Source organism: Phycodurus eques, chromosome 9 (genome assembly GCF_024500275.1).
Source record: "Phycodurus eques isolate BA_2022a chromosome 9, UOR_Pequ_1.1, whole genome shotgun sequence".
Taxonomy (NCBI): domain Eukaryota; kingdom Metazoa; phylum Chordata; class Actinopteri; order Syngnathiformes; family Syngnathidae; genus Phycodurus; species Phycodurus eques.
In genome coordinates, this window is record NC_084533.1 from 27,129,341 (window position 1) to 27,150,769 (window position 21,429).

The 21,429-nt window shown below is 42.3% G+C and overlaps 1 protein-coding gene across 4 annotated transcripts; it reads right to left on the reverse strand.

The window, feature by feature from the left end:
• Positions 1 to 6: 6 nt before the first annotated feature.
• elp1 (elongator acetyltransferase complex subunit 1) lies at positions 7 to 20,581 on the reverse strand. Of its 4 annotated transcripts, none has more exons than XM_061685481.1 (36): positions 20,494 to 20,581; positions 19,729 to 19,898; positions 18,368 to 18,520; positions 18,211 to 18,292; positions 17,994 to 18,074; positions 17,831 to 17,916; positions 16,966 to 17,156; positions 16,631 to 16,754; positions 16,469 to 16,562; positions 16,166 to 16,396; positions 15,928 to 16,098; positions 15,520 to 15,598; positions 15,287 to 15,439; positions 15,095 to 15,201; positions 14,751 to 14,854; positions 14,625 to 14,678; positions 14,453 to 14,558; positions 13,634 to 13,749; positions 13,483 to 13,556; positions 13,304 to 13,382; positions 12,207 to 12,286; positions 11,978 to 12,121; positions 10,817 to 10,902; positions 10,548 to 10,732; positions 10,272 to 10,395; positions 9,905 to 10,002; positions 9,640 to 9,841; positions 6,102 to 6,163; positions 5,960 to 6,022; positions 3,999 to 4,059; positions 3,785 to 3,901; positions 3,607 to 3,706; positions 2,582 to 2,709; positions 2,345 to 2,496; positions 977 to 1,061; positions 7 to 308 (listed from the first exon to the last, which is right to left on the reverse strand). In XM_061685481.1, exons 2-36 carry the CDS (start codon positions 19,876 to 19,878, stop codon positions 244 to 246), a joined length of 3,987 nt encoding a protein of 1,328 aa, XP_061541465.1. In that variant the 5' UTR covers positions 19,879 to 19,898; positions 20,494 to 20,581; the 3' UTR covers positions 7 to 243. The 4 variants fall into 4 exon arrangements, with proteins under 4 accessions (XP_061541465.1, XP_061541467.1, XP_061541466.1 ...); XM_061685483.1 differs by having other exon boundaries at positions 8 to 308; positions 10,548 to 10,696; XM_061685482.1 differs by lacking the exon at positions 7 to 308 and having other exon boundaries at positions 824 to 1,061.
• Between the last annotated feature and the right edge of the window lie 848 nt (positions 20,582 to 21,429).

The following is a 21,429-nucleotide window of genomic DNA, read 5'->3' on the forward strand; positions in this document are numbered from 1 at the left end:
TTTGCATTTGCTATCCCACCGAGTGCCTGGATGTGGAATTTTCTTCCGACCTCTTTTCCAAAACATTTTCTTTGTCGTCGGCTGCGCAAGCTGCGACTGGCCGGCAGACGTGCCGAAACCACGTGACGATGACCGCTTCGTTCACACAAGCTGGTGTCTGGATGAAGGACTGTTGGAAGTATAACTTTATTACATCATTTTTATTGTCTTTTACATTCAAACAAACAAAAAAGGGGAATTAGTTTAAAAAAGGTCCAGCTTCCACTTGACGGCGCTTCTCATCGTAGGTGGCGTTGAAATCTCAACATCTGGAAAGAGAAAATATTAAAACATTTAAAAAAAAATTCCAGTCTTTTTATATTAAAAAAAAAAAAATTCTCTTTTCAAATAAATGTTACAAAAAAATGAAAAAAAGTATTTTTTAAATTAAATTCTTGTATATAGAACTCGATTGATTAGAAAGGATGAAATATTTGTAATTACATAATTGTACATATTTGTCATTTTAAATTCATATGCATCTTATTTACAATAGTAAATCCATTTGATTATAGACAAATTAAGAACATATTTCAATTATTTTACATTCAATTTGAAAGTGAAAATGATTACGTCAGAAACATGCTTTTTAATCCTAACCCTGTCCGAGGAATTCCACATTTAAATCCTTGAAAAAATAGTTTGAACAAGTTGTTTGTAAAGAAAACTGAGAGGTTTGGCTGTTAGTTCCTGAAAAGGTAAAACATATGAGTATTTATTGAGATTTGAAAGTCATGTTATAATATAATACAGACCTACTTTCCTTTCAAGTTTTTCGCCAAACAAAACAATGACTATTTGGATTGCCAACCACCGGCAGTACAGGAAGGCGGGACTTGATGAGAAACCCCGAGTCAGAGCGAGGGGAGCACTACGCGGCGACCGAGTTGCTGAAACGTGTGCTAAAGTGACACAAATACGAGCGTGTCCTGCTCACCTTGTTGTGACGTGGGCGGCAGCGGCGGCTGCTGCTGCTGCAAGGACGCCATGATGCTGTTTGCCGTGGAGCTTGGTCCCATCATCTGAAACACAACAAGCACACAAATGTGATCTATTCAGATTTGTTTCCACTTTTTTTTAAAAAAGAGGCAATGTTTTTCTTTAGCCTGAAATATACCAATCGAATACGAATGACATTATTGGGCGATCTAAATGAAACCCTTTAAAGGCCACAGGTCTTTCCTTGCCTAGATCTTCAATGCCTTGCCATGTCTCTACACTATCAGTCAATATGTGGTGTGTGTTTGTGTTTATATGAGGATTGGAGGGGTGGTTTTTTTTTTTAATTGTTGTTTATTTCTTCTTATTTTAATTGTCTGGTTTTTTTTTTTTTATCTCTGTAAAGTACTTTGTGCTGCATTTTCAATGTATGAAAAGTGCTATATCCAAAAAATGTGATGATTTGATTCGAATGCTTACAGAACGCCACCATTTTGCTTTATTGCAATTTATTGTTTTGTATTTGATATTTAAATAAAAATAAATAAATACAATTATAAAAGGCAACAAATATATAAGTTTGAATTTACTTTCTTTTAGTGATTTATTTGTATTAACTTTGTATGTATAGTATAATTGTTTTTAATATAAAAATAAGAAACATTTCATTTAATTATAAAACCACTGAATAAAGATGAGTTATTTTTAACTGCAAAATAAAACTAAACAATTTTAGAAATTGTATATATACAATTTTATTAATTATGAAAACAAACAAACCACATAATTAAAATAATATATATTTATATTTAAAATGATTTAATGAAAAAGGAAAAAGAAAAATTATGCATTATTTTGTTTACAATATCGTCACTGTGAAAACAAAAAACTTTTGTTTGCTGCAAGGGTTTCTCGCTACCAAAACAATTTCTGTGTCCTTCATGTATAATTCATATTCGCATTTAATTTTATTTTGAAAGTTGTATTTAAATCTAAAATATTTAAGAAAACATTTTAATTGAATGTTTTATATAAAATTATATTACACAAATTATAAAATGAAAATATTTTACAGTTCTTTGCAGGAGTGCCTTGCGACTAAAATGATAACTGTATCCTTCATGTATTCTGAACTATTGCTGAAAATATATAATCATAATAATATAATAATTGAAAAATGAAAACGTCACACAGTTTACCGTTTCCGCTACTAAAATGATCATCTGTGTTCCAGTCTTTTCTCTCGAACAATTAAAATTCCCCACGAACATTTCTTTAGCCTGAACGACACACTTCAAATACTTCCATCTTGTAAACTGAGCATTCATACTTTCGACCTGGATGTGACGGAAGAGGATTGGTTTACCGGCGCGCGGCTGCTGTGCGTGCCCTGAGGCCACACTTCCGGGACGGCCTCCTCCATGGCGCGCAGAGCTTCCTCAAAGACGAGCTGCAGCTCCTCGGCTCGCTCGTCCAAGCGGAACAGCACGAGGGCCTTGAGCAGCGCCTGAACCTCCTCTGCAGCAAAAAGACCACGAACCGAAGCCCAGAAAGGTCAATCCACAAAATGTGTTGACGGTGCCTTGAGTGTATGAATGTTCACCTCTCATCTTGTCCACGGAGGTGACGATCTCTCCGAGGGCGTACGTGAGCGCTCGCTCCTCCGTGGGACTTCCTTCCTTCAGGCTCAGCTTCTTCCTCTCGGCCTTGCGGCGGTTCTTTGAAGACCTCCTGTGTCACACCATGACACTTTTTGTTTTTTAAACACTTAATGAGACTTACATATTTACACACACACAAAAAAGTGATATTTCAGGCTGTCGAACCCAATATGTATCAAATTTGAATGAGATTTGGGGTTTTTAACCCACCAATATCATATATCAATATCAAATAATATACAATTTAGAACCGATTTCTTTCACTTAGCACTTATTATAAATAAATGAACAAATCTCATTACTTTTAAAACACAGGTTTTAATTATATGTATAATATAGTTTGAAGGATAACAATTAGAACATTAGTAAAATGTGTAATTACATTTTTAAATATTACAATTTTAATAAAAGGTTAAAATTGTTGAAATTAAAATTAAAATTTAAAATTTTATTTTCACACCATTTTATTATCGTTGCAATTTGAATCCCTCAACTGGAAATTCAATAATTTCCATGGGAATTAATGCAAATAAATTTAATAAAAATATAAAATTGCAATCCAAACTGTGTATTTATTTTCATGATTGTGTTTTTTTGTTTTACATTTTTTTTTTTTTGCCCTGGAGAATAGTATTTAGATGTGTTTTAGTGTTTGTTGTTGAAAATTGTTGTCTGTTGTGTATTTATCTATGGTATTTTCTTTTTCCTTCCATTTGATTCTTTTAATTTAGTTTCATTAATTTCAAATAATATATTTTTAATACAGTTTATTTTATTTTCCCATTAGTCAACCAGAAAAAATATTTTTTTGTTTTTTGTTTTTTTAATTAACGGGATAGACTTTGGACACCCATCATATTCAACAGCATCAATACGCACTCAAATCACTTTAGTACACATCTGACCACATAAGAAATAACACTGCATTACATGAAAGGGTGCGTGTGTGCGTGTGTGCGCGTCTTACGAGGAGACACGCGAGTTGCTGTGCGAGTACTTGGATGCGCTCATGACGACGCTCGCCTCGGAGTAAAGCTCGGCGTCTGCGCAGTCCGGGCCGTCGTCTTCTGCAAGGGTTACGAGACGTTTGTTCCGGTGCAGACGTTACCGCGGCGACCGCTCACCTCACCCTTCCCCGTCCTCACCCGGCACGTTCATCCGGGCCTTGTCCTCCTTCCGCTGACGCACGACCGCCAGACGCGTGCGGTGGCGCGAGAAGGCGGCCGCCTGCATCTCCACCAGGAACGTCTGCGCGCTGGCCGCTGGTGTGAGAAGAGGGGGAAAGAAAAACAAAAACGTTTAAGATGGAAGGTTTCACTTGGAGAAAGAAGTTGGAGACAAAACGGCTCCTAAAGGTACCTTCAAACAGGGCGGGTTTCAGGTCCGTCTCCGTGATGTCAGCTCTGTCGTGCGTGTGAATCTCAAGCACACAAAAACTCCAATTAACTAACAGCAGAAGGAAACTAAAACAAGACAAACATATGTACTGCACAGCCTGTGTTCACAATGGCAGCAGTGGGTTTAAAACAATGCAACACTGGTGTGAAGCAGTTGTCGGAAACGGCGCTTATTCAATCAAATAATCAGTACGTCACATTCAAGTTAAGAGGACTTCCTGGGCTGGAATAGAAGTTCCACAAGTTGTTCGATTCCATGCAACGCAGATGTTAAGCAGTACTGTATGTGTACAAAGAGATACAGGTATTTGTTCAGTAATTCACAGAGAGGCAAGAAAAAACTAATTGTGGACTGTAGTCTAATGGTTCTGGTCTGGAATAGTAGCCACATGGGCTAGAAGTTAGAAGACTCTATCCAACACAGATGTGAAGCAGTTACAGTATTTGAAACTGTGATTATACAGAACAACTTAATATTCAGTAATTCACAGGAAAGGGAAGAGCAATTTTGGGGCTGAAATATCAGTTCAACAGGTACCAAAAGTTGGTGGTCTCCAAGCAAAAGAGTTCACTGATTCACAGTAAAGTTAAAACAACCCCTCCCCCCAAAATAAACAAACAAACAAATAAATAAAATAAAAGATATCCAACGGTCCTGGTCAAGAGTATTGGTTCACAGGGGCTACAAGTTGGTGGAAAGTAGTTTTCCAACACAGTGCTTATACAATTAAATATCAGTTCAGCAATTCACGGGAATGTAAGAGGAATAGTGGACTCAAATAGTCAGAGGTTGGTGAATTTCATGCAACACCGATGTGAAGCAGTGCTTGTACAAACATTTTAGTTTAGTGATTCACCAAAAAGTTAAAAAAAAGACGTATAAAGAAGTCCAATGATCGTAGGCTGGAATAGCGGTTAGCTGATGTTAGTTGGCTGACTCCTGTTGGAAGTTTGCGTCAATTAACTATCGCCACACTCCATGCAACACAGGTGTGAAGCAGTTGTCAGAAATGGTGCTTCTACGACAAAATAAGTCTAGTGATTGACAGCAAAGTAAAAAGGACTTGTAGAATGGGGTCCGAGGCAGGAATAGCAGTTCACAGGTGCCAGAAGTTGGTGGACTCCATGCAACACAGGCGTGAAGCAGTGCATATACAAGTAAATATTAGTTCAGTTATTCAAGGAATTTTGGACTGTAGTCTAATGGTCCTGGTTTGGAATTGTAGTTCGCAGGTATCATAAGTTGATGGAGTTCATGCAACACAGGTGTGTAGCAGTGCTTACAGAAGTAGATATTAGCATAGTGATTCATAGAAAAGTGGAAAAAAAAAACCCACAAAGAACAGAAGTTATCAGAAATGGTGCTCACATGACTAAATATCAAAAGGTTAGAAAGAAATTGTGGAATGGGGTCCTAGGCTGAAATAACAGTTCACAGTTATCAGAAGTTAGTGGACTGCATGCAACACAGGTGTGAAGCAGTTGTCGGAAATGGGGCTTATATAAGTAAATATCCATTCGGTAATTCACAAGAAAGTAAAAAGGAATTGCGGAATGGGGTCCTAGGCTGAAATAAGAGTTCAAGTTGCCAGACGTTGGTGGCCTCCATGCAACACAGATGTGAAACATCTGTCGGAAACAGTGTGGATATGGCTAAATATCAGATCAGTGATTGGCAAGAGAAGAAAAAATGAATTGTGGAATGTGGTCCAATGATCCTGGGCTGGAATAGCAATTGACACTTGACAGTCGGTGGTGTCCATGCACCACAGATGTTTAGCAGCGCTCGTACGACCAAATATTAGTTCAGTGCAGCGTTCTCAATGCATTTGCATGTAGTGTATGAGGAATTTGAGCTTTTGCCACTGCTATTATTGTGAACGCAAAGTGTGTTCGTATGCTTTTATTTTTTTTTCCACCAACCAGTCGTAGCGCCTCCTCCCAGGCCGCGCCGGAGATCAGCGCCAAGATGGCCTCCTCGTAGTCCTGTGCGGCCACGGAAACCGCAATGAACTATCCGTACCATTATTGACGGCAAAGATTTGTTTTTGTGTGAACCACCTACTTTGGCGTACTGGTCCAGCAGCACGGCTGCTTCCGTGTAGCGTCGCTGTTCGCTCAGCTTCCCTGACACAAAGCAAACAATCACGAAAAAAAACATTAACTCGCTCAGCAGCTGGTCGCCGCCATGGATTATGTTTACACAGACCCCGCCTTGGTGTGTTGCTGCGATATGTCAGCGCGTCTGCCATATTGGATGTGGGTGACCAGCCCGTAAACGAAATCAAATTTAATGGACTTAACTTCATAAATCAATAAACTACAAACTGCACAAAATGAATACGTCACCTATTCACTCACACACACACGCACACACACACAGACACACACACACACATATATTTGGGAAACAGGCCCCAAAGACAACATCTGTCATTTTTAATCTCATGATAAATGTTTCCAACCATATATATATTTTCATATTTACAGTAGTGAAGCAGTTGTCGGAAATGTTCCTGTTCAAACGGCAGATTTTTTGTGAAAAAAAAACCAAAAACAAATGTGAACAAGGCAATTCATTTCAAAACGTTTTCCACCAGCAATGTGACCCATCATCTGTAAATGATTTCTCTCTCTCGAAATGTTTTCCATAGCTGTTTAGACTGCACAGACTGGAGTGTCTTTGAAAAATCAGCCGGCAGCCTGGATGAATATACAGACACTGTCACATCCTATATCAGTTTCTGTGAAGAGGTTTGTGTACCAACAAAATCATTTCGGACATTCAACAACAACAAGCCGTGGTTCACTGCTAAACTTAAGCAGCTTCGCCAAGCTAAGGAAGATGCATATCAGAGCGGGGACAGGGCCCTGTATAATCGAGCTAGAAACCAGCTTACTAAAGAAATTAACATTGCAAAGAGGATCTATGCAGCAAAGTTGGAAAAACAGTTTAGCGCGAACGACTCGAAATCAGTCTGGCGTGCATTCCAATCGCCGACTAATTACAAGCGACGATCCCCCCAAGCTGAGAACAATAGCACACTAGCCGACGACTTGAATACCTTCTACTGCAGATTTGAAAAGGACAGTTTCACTCCACACTCCCACCCGGCCGCACCCGCGACCACAACCGCACCTCTGACTTCTGCGTTAACCATCCATGAACAGGATGTGAGACGCATCTTCAAACAACAGAAGATTAATAAAGCGGAAGGACCGGACCATGTGTCCCCATCCTGCCTCAAAGACTGCGCGGACCAGCTCGCTCCAGTCTTCACTCAGATCTTCAACATATCTTTGGAAATGTGCGAAGTTCCATCCTGTTTCAAACGCTCCACCATCATTCCAGTCCCCAAGAAACCTGCAGTCTCTGGTCTGAATGACTACAGGCCTGTCGCCTTGACATCTGTGGTCATGAAGTCCTTTGAACGTCTCGTGCTGGACCACCTCAAGAGTGTCACAGGTCCCCTGCTGGACCCCCTGCAGTTTGCCTACCAAGCGAACAGGTCTGCGGATGATGCAGTCAACATGGGACTGCACTTCATCCTGGAACACGTCAACAGTGCAGGGACCTACGCGAGGATCCTGTTTGTGGACTTCAGCTCAGCGTTCAACACCATCATCCCTGAACTCCTTTCAACCAAGCTTCTCCAGCTCAGCGTCTCACCTGCCATCTGCCAGTGGATTTACAGCTTTCTGACGGGCAGGACACAGCAGGTCAGGCTGGGGGAGGCCACCTCATCCACACGCAGCATCAGCACTGGGGCGCCCCAAGGTTGTGTCCTCTCTCCGCTGCTCTTCTCTCTCTACACGAACGATTGCACCTCAGCGAACCCGACTGTCAAGCTCCTGAAGTTTGCAGATGACACCACTGTCATCGGCCTCATCGAGGACGGTGACGAGTCTGCATATCGACAGGATGCGGAGCGGCCGGAGCAGCGGTGCGGCCGACACAACCTGGAGCTGAACACGCTCAAGACGGTAGAGATGATCGTGGAATTCAGGAGGCATCCTTCGCCACAGCTGCCCCTCACGTTGTCCAGCCGCCTTGTGTCAACCGTCGAGACCTTCGAGTTCCTGGGAATTACAATCTCTCAGGACCTGAAGTGGGCGACCATCATCGACTCCGTCCTCATAAAGGCCCAGCGGAGGATGTACTTCCTGCGGCTTCTGAGAAAGCACGGCCTGCCACCGGAGCTGCTGAGACAGTTCTACACAGCGGTCATCGAATCGGTCCTGTGTTCTTCCATCACAGTTTGGTTCGGTCCTGCTACAAAAAAGGACAAACTCCGACTGCAACGGACAATCAAAACTGCTGAAAGGATTGTCGGTACCCCTCTACCCACCATTGAGGACTCGCACGCTGCCAGAACTAAGACAAGGGCGTGCAAAATCCTCTCGGACCGTCCGCACCCCGGTCACCGGCTCTTCCGGCTCCTTCCCTCAGGTAGGCGCTACCGATCGACGCAAACTAGAACTAGTAGACATTCCAACAGCTTCTTCCCTCTTGCGGTCAACTTCTTAAACACCTAACCTATAATTCCACTACAACAAGCTGGCAATTTTTTGACTTGAGTTCGTTGTCACATTTCTGTGGGGCCAATTATGTATTACTCGTGCACTCACTGCAGTTGTCTCGCCATGCTGCACTATTTGCATATACTGGCCACTCATGCCAGAGTAGCATCTGCTCCATTTGCACACCGATTGAGGAGTATCTGTAACATTTGCACAACCGACATTGTCCCAGATGATCGCATACACTCCTCAGTCTCAGCGCCCTTTGCACAATGGTCAATGCACCGGACTATTACAATATTAGTCATTCGAACTGCTCTAAGTGCTAGAGGACTCTGCATCTTTTTGCACAATTGTTTTTTGTCAATGTCTTTATGTCCCCAAAGTGTTCTGTCAATTGACTGTCTGTTGTACTAGAGCGGCTCCAACGACCGGAGACAAATTCCTTGTGTGTTTTGGACATACTTGGCAAATAAAGATGATTCTGATTCTGATAGGGAAACTAAAAATAAACAGAGATAATGTGGTTGCACAAGTGCGCACACCCAGTTCAGAATGAACCAATCACATTCAAATTCATGTTAAATGGGAGTCATCACACACCATTTAAAGTTCTTCTGATGACCCCCAAATACATTTCAGCTGTTGTAGGTTTTTCCTGACTTTTTTTTTTTTGCTTTCTAGTAGAAGCTTGAAGGTTAATTCTGAACACAGCCACATCAAATGTTCTAAGCGTCAACCACATTATTGCAGTTGTTTATTTTTACTTCTCTCTGACAGTTTACTTTTTGTTTTTTTTCTCAATTAAGTTGTCCAGGTTAAAGGTCACATTAACGATAGCAAGAGAAATCATTTAAAAACTTTTCCTATCACTTTTGTACACCACAAAAACCTGGCATTTGAACAGGATTGTGCCGATATTTTATATCCACGGTATGTGGGTAGCTAATTATTATACAAATTTGTTTTACATGATACAAAAAATGATTGCAATTTTTTTTGCGGACATCCAAGTTACAGCTTGCGGTCCGGTGACCCCAGTTTGGGAACCGCTGCGCTAGGCGGCCGGTCGTCACGGTTACCTGCCAAGTCTCGGGCCAGCAGGGCGAGCTTGTCGTCGGACATCTGGATCTGCTGCGCCACGCAGACGGCGTTCCTCCAGCTGGCGGCGGCGGCGAAGGCCTCCAGGGCGCCGTCCAGTTCGCCGCATCGCCACAGCAGCAGGCCGGCCTGCTCCGCCTGCTGCTGATCCAGCAGGTGCTTGGCGTAGGCGCGGCTCAGCGCCTTGAGGGACGTCACACGCGCTTGTGAGAGAAAACCGAGCGGGAAGCGGGGAATGTGGCGTACCTTGTAGTGAGCGCCGTCGGCCGGGTAAAGACGCAGCGCTTGGCTGTACAGTTTCTGCTCCTTCACCAGCTGCAAGGCTTCAGGGAAATGCTCCTCTCCTAAAAGAGAAGATAAGATGAAGACATTACATACCTATAACATGTGTTATACACTACTTGCAAACTGTTAGGGCTATTGGGCTTTTTCCAATTTCAGGATGTACCTCAAACACACCCTCACCTTGATAAGCGAACTTAAATTAACCATCTGTGAACTTTTGAAGGCACATGTCCGACATTTCCAAATGGAAGTACTTTTTGCACAAATTTCAAACTCGGCCTCCGTGTGTGACAAGCGGCTTCCTGCGTGAGACAAAATGGAGGCCTACCAGACTTGCTGAGGTGTATCAGCGCCTGGCCGTAACGTTTCAGGTGTTTGTCGATGGTGTAACGCTGGTAGTTGATTTCCAAGCTTTTCAGCATGTTCAGGAAGGGGAGGTACTCTTTGGGGTCCTGCACATAAAAGTGACAAAACTATTCTCGCCATCTGGGTTTTTCCAACACCAATCCATCCATTTTCTATAGTGCTCATCCTGATGATAAGTGGACAGCCAATCGCAGGGCATATCGACAAACAACCCTTCACACTCGCACGTTTTTGGTACCTTTTGCGATTTCTCCGCCACCATGAGCACCAGGTCGAAGTCGTACGTCCCCAACGAGTGCTCGTACAAATCGTTGACGTTGACGAGGAAGAGGAGGTACTTCAGCGCCTCCTCGGCGTTCACGCCGCCGTCCCCTTCAGGAGGATTCACTGCAGACGCCGTGCCAAAGTTTGTGAGAGCGGGTTCTAATATTTTGCTTCAAAAATGCAGTGCGTTTAGTGGACTAAACCAGTGCAGGACATCAGAGTTTCCCAAAGTGTCTCGCTAACCCCGAAGCTTGTGGACTTTTTGCAGGGCGATCTCCAGCTCGGGCGTTGTCTTCTTCACGTGCGCCGTCAGTATGGACAGACAGAACCTGAAACCGGTGGGAATCGAATTCTAATTCTCTACTTGATTAGGGAGTCAACAATTATACAATACTTTGTACATTTTTATTTAAATATTATAAAATGCATTTGTACAAAGAAAGACCTCTTCTCTCGGGAATTTTTGTATTGAAATCCTTGTTGTACTTGGTCAAATGAAGAAATACATATTTGCAAGGAAAACGAAACCTTTTGGCGGGGTTTAGTAGCTACGATTTATTATACAAACAATTATTTTATTCAGCTTTTACTTCACGTTAAGAAAAACTACAAATTGCGTCATTATTTCATTTTTAAAATGTATTTTCATTACTATTATTATTTGTTTTATTTGACCAGAAGAAAAACTCAACATTGTGTTTAAATTTATAAAATATTGTTATTCTATTTTCATTTTATTTGACTGGGAACATTGTTTTTAAGTTTGTTTCATCGTTTAATTCATTTGCAAAACATTATTTAACCTTTATTTGAGAAGTATAAAAAGAAAATAGGGGGTTCCTCTCATCAAATAATGGTTAAGTTACAAAAATACAAAAGAAAAAAAAAAAACAATGAATTACATTTAAAAGGGCATTACATTAATAATGAACATAGATTAAAATAAGGAATGTTTTTTAAAAAATATTTTTAAAATGAAATAAATGAATATAGATTAAAAGAATGTAAAATAAAATAGCTTAAAATGTTTAAATTAAAAATAAATAAACTAATGAACCTAGATTAAAAGAAAAAATAATCACGAATGAAATAAAAACTGTTTTTACAAATTCTAAATTAAGAAAGGAAATAAATTCATAATGAAAATAGATTAAAAATAAAAAAGCATCTAAACTAGAAATGTAGTTTTTTTTTTTCTTGTTTTCAAACAAAAAAGAAACAAAACTGCACCAATGAAAATAGTAAATACATTCAGATTTTAAAAAAATATTTTAAAAATAGATAGAAAATGGGGGAAGAAAAAAAGTCTCCTGGGCAGATAAAAATGTAATTGAATTGCAATCATTGTTTTTTTTAAATGAGCAAATGTGTTCCCATTTCTTCCCATGGAGCATTGTCACTGACTTGTTGGGATCTGCAGCCTCCATGGTGCCGCGAAGAGCGTCGCATACCACGTCCACCTTCTTGCGCCCGGAGATGTGCGGCTGCTGCCGGAGCTGCGGGCATCCTTCGGGCCGAGGGTACATGCTGCTGCTGGTGTCCTCCTCCCTGGTGAGGGGTCACGGATGGTGCAACGTTAAAACCTAAAATGAACTCACAGCAGGTGGTCCTCACTTGACAATCATGTACTGACCTGAGCTCTGTGAGGAACAGGTTGATGCTGTTGATGGAGTCGAGCTGCGCCAGAAACGTGCGCGTGTTCTCCAGGAACACCTGAAGCGAGCAGATGGGTGTGGTCAACAGGCCGGATAAACAGAAGTTTAAAAAAAATAGGGCTTTCGCCAAAAGTAAAGGCAATTTTTTTCTTTCTTCAATTTTGATCCTACTTTTATTATAATAACTTAATAACTCCACATCTATTTAACCTTTATATTGACAGGAGAAACACTTCAATTTGCTTTTTAAAAAAATATATACATCTTTTCACTATAGTCAATTTTCATTTGACCTGGACCAAATTACAAATTGTTTATTTATTTTTTATTCTATTTTCATTATCATTACTTTTTCGATCATTCAACTTTATTTGACCAGAAGAAAAACTGTAATTTTTTAAAAGATTATTATTTTTTCTTCCATTTTTGGGGGGCTAGAAGAAACTATATATTTTTTTAATTTGAAAAACTACAAATAGTTTATTCTAATTCAAATTTATTTTTTATCTTAACCTTGATTTGACCAGAAAAAATATCTAGTTTAAAAATATATATTTGCATTTTTCTTTACCCATTATTAGAAAAATATATTTTAAAAACAATTTCTATTTTCCCTATTATTAAAAAATCTTTTGACCTACATTTGATCAAGAGAAAACAACAAACAGTTTATATTATTTATATTATTGAAAAAAATATCTTTAACCCTTATTTGTACCAGGACGAAAATAATGTGTAAAATCAATTTTTATTATCTAATTATTCTAACTTTTATTTCAACACGATACAAATTATGAATTGTTTTTTTATTTTATTTTTACATCTAAAATGTTATTTTATTGTCATTTAACTTTTAGCTGAGCAGGAGAAAAACGCATGCAAAGTATTTTTGTTCTTGGTCTTTTGTTACTGACGAGGAGTATTGCTTTTAATTTGTTTAAAATAAAAATGTAACCTTTATTCGACTAGAAAAACAAAACCAAAACAATTATGGTACCAGACCACTGTAATCTTTAAACTCGTCCCAAATAATACATCAGAATAATAATTCCTAATAATAGGGCTTTGTGTGTACCTTTGGGTTGTGGTCGTAAATGAGGTTGAGGTTGATGCGCAGCTTCCTCATACACTCGAAAGCTTCCCTGAACCTCAAACTGGGAAACAAACCACAGCAGTTACTGCACGAATCTTTAACTCCTGTACATCACACCGACTGGACTGTCGGGTCTTGGAGGAGGTCTGCGTTCTACTCACTTGTCCAGCCACTGCCTGAGCTGAGCCAGCACCAGCGCTCGATGGTAGACCGTCTCCAAATTCCCACGCGGCATCTGCGCACACAAAACGCCCAAGGGTGAACATCTGCAGGTGACGGCCAACCGGCAGTTGACGCGCGTTTAGAGCTCACCTGTAGGACCACTCGCATGTCTTGCGACACCACCGTGACAACGCGGGACCCCCGCTCCACTCGTCGCAGGGTCTCGTCGTTCTGCCCGCCGTCCTGGGCCAAGGCTGCCTGCAGCCCTGCGGGGGTTTTCATTTTCAAAGTGCGTTTTTCACTAAGTCAGATGTTAGATTTGAATAGTTCCCCCAGTAGCAGAGGAAACCAAACGCTCGAGGAGATATGTTGAGAAATAATGACGTTAAAGTGGTTTACTCTAATTTAAAGACATTTTTGGACCACATTTACTTTGGGTGATATCACACAAAAAAGTTGCCAAAAAAGGCCATTTTTCCCCGCCTCCACACAAAGAAACCTCCATTTCTTCGGACCCATTGTCTGATTTGCAAACATTTTGGTGCGGTGTACTCAGGTTGACGTGAACATTCCAAACTGACATTTTGACAGGCTGCCATTTTGGGAAATCTTGTCATGTTGCTTTTTGTGTTGTTTGTCTCTTCATTCTGTGTCATTTCCACATGTTATTGTCTTGTATTTTTGCATAGTAAGAAGAAATGATAAAAAAAATAGTTAATACAAAAAAAAAAAAAGAAAAAAAAAAGAAAACTAACTATGCTATGTTGTTAGTACAAGCAGCGCACGACAGCGGGGACACGCTCTGAACCACAGAAACAGATTTTAAAAAATCAAAAATCAAAATAAATAAATTAACTTGACTAAGAAACACGAATTAATGTATAAAATCGATTCATTGCCCAGCCCTAGCCTTGGTTGACCGTCTCACATGCTTCGCGAGGGACAAAACAGCAGACCGGGCGCGGGTACCTTTAAGGCCGAGCGCGCTCAGTCGAAGGCAGCGGCACGTGTGCGAGTGCGTGGTGACAACCAGGAAGTCGTCGCACACGGCGAAGGACGACACGTTGGAGGCGAGCTGAGGGCGGAGAAGAATAATATCGTCGGATGAAGTGTCAGCCAACGAGCCCAGATGGCAGCCTACCTCCACGTCTGCGGCGAACAGGCGAGCTCTGCCCGTCAGGCCCAGCGCACACTCCTGAGATAAAGTCGGTGTTGTTTTAAAATGCTAGCTAACGTTTGAGTATGTACTAGTCAGTTTATTTTTTACCTGGCCATCCACACTGCAGAGGGCCATCTGAGGGCACGGCATGGGGAAGTTGACGAGGCACCCGCTGGAGTCACGCCACTCCTCCAGAGACAGCTCGGCACAATCTGCATAAAAATATGATTTTACGTGTACATGCTGCTCTGTGGGTTATTACAGGTCGTTCTGTTTATTTCTATTATGCAAGGTGGAGGTTATCATGAATAAATGCCAACGAACAATCACAGTAACTGTATGACGCGTCTACGTTGCGCACGTGCGTAACAAATTGCGCCGTGCCATGGTCCAACTCTTCTTCGGATCTGGAGCACATAATAGTTGGCCTAGTGTGAATGTTGCCGGCTGACCCCAGAGCAGTTTCCTGATGCGTCCGTCCTCCAGCTGTAGAGCCAACGACTGCGTGCTACAGCAGTGGACCAAGCTGATCACGACGCCGTCCACTTCCAGACGACATCTGCGGCGATTAAAAAAAGGAAACATCAAGTCACAATGCCGCTGTCGGTCAGCAATGTTCTCGCAGGGTTCTTCTTATTCAATACCTGACGGAGAGCGTGTCGGTGTCCTGGCCGGGACACAGCACCATCAGGGCGGAGGAGGCGGGCAGCAGACCTGAGCCGACGGCCATGAAAACATCCTCCTGGAGCCACAGCAGATGTCGCAGAGACAGCGGCGCCTGCTGGTGGAAGGCGACACTGCAAAAATGAAAGGTAAACTATATAAGATGGATTACTGCCTTCACAAGTTTGTCGATAGCGACTGGCGGTTTTGTTACCTGAAGGTTTTCTGGAGGACCAGGGGACGAGGCACAGTTCTGAATCCATTTGCTACTTTGTCAGGTTCTCCTCCAGAATCTGCTCAACCAAAAGTTGTGAGCAACATTAGCTTCAAAAATAGACATTTGTGGCAGAGTTCCACAAAGCGTTGTGCTTGATATTATCTACCTATAAAAAGTCAAATTCAAGCACTTTTAAGGTGAACATTTTCAAGCTTGCTTATACCCGAGGTAGACTACATATAAGTGTGGATATTAGCAGTGGACTTCCACAAGGCTTTGTGCTAGGTCCACTATTGTTTACCTTTGAAGTCAAATCAGTTTGGTCCTGTGGGAAACACTGAACTTCATACATGCTATAACTAATCATTAATAAGAAATTGTTTAAAATTGATTTTGGAGACCCACCTTGGCCGTAGACGGCTATGTTTCCATTAGCGGTGAATGCTGCCAGCTGATTGGCCCGCTGAGGTTGGCAGAGGAAGGTCACCTGATTGACAGGTGAGCTGAGCTGGAGTTCAAAGGAACACATGGGTGGAGGAACAGTGCTATGCTTGAAGGAGGTCACCAGGATCTTGTCTGGAGGGGATTGATTATATTTTATCATTTTGATTAACGGGCTTCCTTTCCTCCCATTGGTCCTCACCTCCGTCAATCACGGCCACGTCGGCGTTGTCCAAGGCGTCAGTCCACTGGCTCCTTTCTGTCGTCCATCCCCAGTCGTAGGCCAGGTAGGTCCAGCCGCGGGTGACCAGGTGCAGCCGCAGGGGCCGTTCGGGGTCCCAGCAAACGCACACCGGAGCTTGACTTGGGTCTGTGCCAAAATCCAGGCTCTGCTTCAGGTACCAGTGGAAGTTTGCCACCGTCCACAGCTGCACTGCAGTTGAGAGATGGGAAAATGTTCATGTCTGTGGTGTGTAGGGAAAACTAAAAAGTGGACTGTACTCACCGCAAGTGTTGATGCGTCCGTCTTCGCCCACTGTTAAATCCTCCAACCAGACGGCGAGGACCTTGGAGTCGTTGTTCCACAGAAGCTCCTTCACCTGAAGGAAAAACATGTACCCTTAGCGTCAGAAGCACAGAATAAAGGGCTAAGTAAAGATGCAAGTGCCTGGGCCTGGTCTTTTCTGAGGGGCAGGGTGAAGTCTCCGTGCAGCAGGCCGTTCTTCTCCATGAAGACAACGCTGTGCTTGTTGGGATGGCGTTGCGTGCTCGCCATCAGGCTACCGGAAGGTCTGAAACATGGATTTGTCTTTGTTTTGTAATTCTGTATTACTATTCCGTATTATCGTGGCGGTTATCAGGAATAACTGGTGAGAGGTGCACTTGCATTAATCATATGACGAGGTGTTAAGTGGGGCCAAGCACAGAACACAGATTGCCTCGCGCAAAGTGATTTCCACACTCCTGGAAATAATATCAAGCTTTAATCAACAAACTACATACTTCCAGCACAGCGCCTGCTCCAGGCCATCGACAGGCTCGCTGGTGGCCTGCAGGACGCCCTCCCTGTTCCACACCCGCACCTTGCGGGCCCCCGTCCACGGGCAAACGGCACTGACGGCAAAGACCTGTCCGTCCCCTCGCCACGTCACCCGGGGCCGGCGGTCGTCCCACTCTGCCGCCGGCTTGACGTTCTGCATGTGCATTAGTAATAACCACAGTCATTTTTTTTATTATTTTTTTAAAATGTATAGTATGTGCGGAAACTCTTCACAGCGGTTGACTTTTTTCTAATTTTGTTATTACAGCAATTTTCCAAAATGAAATATTTTCCCCCCCCCTCAAAAGTATACAATAATGACATGGATTTTTTTTTTCTAATTTATAAAAAAATAAAATCAGAAATTACATGAAGATAAGTATTTACAGCATTTGTTCAATACCTAGTTGGTACACCATAGGCAGCAATTATGGCCCAAAGTCTTTTTAAAATGTGATTCCAAATCTATCTTTGGGCAGTTTCAACCATTCCTCTTTGCAGCACCTTTAATTATCCATCAGGTATGATTGGACTCATTTTAAGGCCTCGATCCGATTCAAATATGAGCTTTCAGACGAAGGCTGTGAAAACTTATGTACATTTAATTTCTTCGCTTTCGATTTTTAATAAATTTGCAAAAAAATAAAAAGCTAAAATATTGTCAGTATAGAGTATTGCGTGTATAATTTTGGGGGAAGAATTAATATTGTTGGGTTTTTTTTGGGGGGGGGGGTGGGATGTAAGGCTGCAACAATAACTGTGGAAAAAAGTAAAGCACTGTAAATACTTTTCCAACTGTAGTTCATTTTATTCCACACTTTGACAAACCTGAGCCTTCCTCTGTGCGGCCTCTTTGCCCTCTGAGCCGTGGAACTGCGTCTCCTTCTTGCCCCAGCCCACTGTGATGAACTTCCCTGCCATGTAGGAGAATATGTTAAGATACAATCTTAAGAATGACATTTATTCTTAATCCACAAATGATGCGCTGTACCTTCACCAAAGTCATCCTGATGAATCGCAAACTCTGTGATGGGCTCAAAGCTTTTGGTCATCATGATGATAGTTTCCTCACCTGTGAGCACCGAAATATGAATGATCGACACTTTTTAACTTTTTGTTCTTTAGAGTACGGAAACCGCAATTTATTGCAGGGGATATATTCCAGACCCACCTGCAACACAAACCAAATAAAATGAAGAACAACTGACCGGTGGTGAAAATAACGAGCTCTTCATCAGGACTCCAGCTCATGGCGGTCAGCCCGGTGGCTACACTGCCGACGCACTCCAACTGTACAGACACGACAACTTAATCATCCCTTTAACGCCAAACACGCTGTCGAAAAACACCTCCCGACAAACACACCCGGCCGGTGTTGAGGTCAAAGACGACGACATCGCCGCCGGCCGTGGACAAACACGCCGACTCGACCTCCGCCAGGTCCTGTAGCCCAACCACGCAGCCACTGCCGTCTGCCGGGAGGTAGCCTTCTGCAGTCAGTGAGCCCTCGCTTACCACCTTACGACCAGGGGAGAAAAAAAAAAGTGCATCAAGCATTAAAATACAGACATTAGGTAGGGCTGATATGGCCTTAAAATAAAATTGCCCAAAAAGTTTTACAAAATATTTATTTCCCATTTTATGACCAAGATGGCGCCCACCCGTGTGGACCCCTCGGTTACGCGCTCTCTAGTATTGTTTTTGTTTTTTTCGTTCGTCTTTGGAGACATTACACGACTCACTTACACAAGGGGAGACTTGCTAAGCATCAAGGAGGCTACTCCGGACTTTCTTTCACCAACTTTCGCAAATCCGCTCAGTTTCTCCCCTCCCCCCGAGTTACTCACCGGAGCTGCGAACGCGGTCTTTGGCGCATGGAGACAGAGGCGGCGCCACAGAGGGAAACAAGCCGGCATCCAAGTGAAGCTCCGCAAGAGAGGACACAGATTGGCGTTTCCGTCCATCCGCCTCGCGAATCTACGCTCCCTACCCAACAAAATGGACGCGCTTCATCTTCTGATAAAAACCAGTAAAGATTTCAGACGTTCCGCCGTCGTGTGCTTTACGGAGACTTGGCTTTGTGAGGCTGTCTGTACCCGACGGCGCCGTCATGCTTCACGGCTTCCATCGTCACCGGGCAGACCGCGACATGGAATCATCAGGGAAAACAAAAGGAGGCGGGATATGCTTCTATATCAACGAAAAATGGTGTACGGGCGTCACGGAGCTCAGCACGCACTGCAGCCCGCATTTACAGTCGCTGTTTTTGAACTGTAAGCCATTCTACTCGCCTCGTAAGTTCGCATCTTTCATTCTCGCCGGTGTTTACATTCCGCCTCAAGCTAACACGAACGCCGCACTGCTAATGCTCGCCGAACAAGTCAACGAAATTGGAAAAAAAAAAACACCCGGACTCACCCCTCATTATTCTCGGGGACTTTAACAAAGCTAAATTCAACCACAAACTCCCTAAATACAAGCAGCACATTGACTGTCCCACCAGGGAAAATAACAAGTTCACTGCCAAACTTAAGCAACTTCGCCAAGCTAAGGAGCGCGCATCTGAGAGCGACTTTTGTACACGATCGACGAACCGCATAGATGTCAAACTTAAACCATGTCACAGACACATTTTGACCTATGTTACGCATTAAAACAGTAGAAAAAAAATTGGGCTTTGATGGCACGGACCATTAAAATCAGTGAGTGTATGTACCCCACGATACCTGTCCGGTTTGAGGGTTGAACTCTGCGATGGAGTACTGGGAGGCGACCAGTACTGTGCCGGCATCGACGCGCAGCGACAAACACTGCGGTGAGCCCGGGCCCTGAAGCTCTGAACTCTGTAGGCTCTTCAGCAGCTTTAAGTTCCTCATTACGACTCAGGACACGACACCTGCACAATGGGAATCATGCCATTACGATGATAATCAATTAAAACCACAGATAATGATGCACGCATTTGAATGATTATGTCAGCGAGGTATTCATTGAACAATTTACATTCGATTTCAAATTAAATGGTCCAATTTCCATTACAATTCCCTCAACTTTTAACCATTTTTTAAAATGTATTTATTTGTTTTAATGTAACTCAAAGATGCTAACAATTCTCACTTTTTCCGTGCATTGCAGCAAATACAAACATTACCAAAAAAAACCTTGCCAAGACCACTGTTGAGAAGACACTTTATTATTGTTATTTTTAATTGTCACCAATTCATTAGTCACAACGTATCCGAAAATGAAATAATAATAATAATAATAATAATTTCACACGGTCACTGATGGTGTAGTGGTCCACTCGGCTGATTTTGGTGCGGGCAGCGTGGGTTCAGTTCCCACTCAAGTGACGGTGTGAAAATGAGTGCAAATGGTTGTCTGTGTCTATATGTGCCCTGCGACTGACTGGCGACTGGTTTTCCTTCCAAAACGACAACCAAATAGCTCCAGATTTATTTGTAATACGCAAAGAAATAATTAAAACTCACCGACAGTCGCAGTTTGTTGGAGCTTGTTGCGGTTGGAGAGCAACATCAACAACACATGTGGCGACGTCAAGCTAGTAACCTTTCACCCTTTTACGTCACAGTTGAAAACTCAGCTCAATGTCGCCCCCTGGGCTCGCGGAGGACAGCGGGAAAAGAAACCCGATTAAAAACATCCGATTTACATTTTTTTATTTATTAAAAAAAAATCGCCTGACGATCTAAGTGATTTTTTTTGATGAAATCACAAAATAAAATAAAATGTATATTTTGGCGCTTTTGTGAGAGAACCACGTTTGGTCAGGTCATCTCGCGAGTTTGACAGATGTGCTGCGTGTTGACTGATTAGGTGCGCGCGACTTCAGACGACACCAGAGGAAGCATTTATTCATTCGCCACGGAAAGGACCAAAACCAGGTAACGAAATTCCTTTTGTTCTATGACCTAAACACTGCTTTTTGCACCATATTGAACCACACCACTGCGTGTTGCTGCGTTTAGCTGCTTGGCACTCGGGCACACCTCCAAACATGTCAAACTACGAGTGATGGAAACTACCACAAGAAAATCTGGATTTCTTTCTTTTCGGGAGTGAGGGGGGTGGGGGAGCTTTTTGAAGGGCTTAGCACTTCTAAATCGAAAAATGTCAATATTTGGCGATATATATATATATATATATATATTTTTTTTTTTTATTGGTTCAAGTATCGTATTTTTCTTGTGCTCCTTATAATTGAGACTTTTAATATTCATCCATTTTCAATGCAGCTTTTCCTTGTTGTTAGTCATCTCTCCCATGATTCTAATGACATGAACTTAGAATAATGTGATTTAACGATTAAAATGATGACATGGTTTCGTTTGTATTATTACAAAATATGGTTTGTTTCAGTTTCTGTGTAGGTAATGGGGCTGCTGTCATGTTTCTTCCCAAAGGTA

What these genes read in the sequence shown, in the direction of transcription:
- elp1 (XM_061685481.1), bottom strand. Translation starts at nt 19,878, where the DNA reads ATGAGGAACTTAAAGCTGCTGAAGAGCCTACAGAGTTCAGAGCTTCAG. An exon ending in TCTGCAGTGTGGATGGCCAG is followed by an intron (nt 14,679 to 14,750) that starts GTAAAAAATAAA and finishes ACTTTATCTCAG; the next exon opens with GAGTGTGCGCTGGGCCTGAC. An exon ending in AGCAACTCGCGTGTCTCCTC is followed by an intron (nt 2,710 to 3,606) that starts GTAAGACGCGCA and finishes GGTGTGACACAG; the next exon opens with GAGGTCTTCAAAGAACCGCC.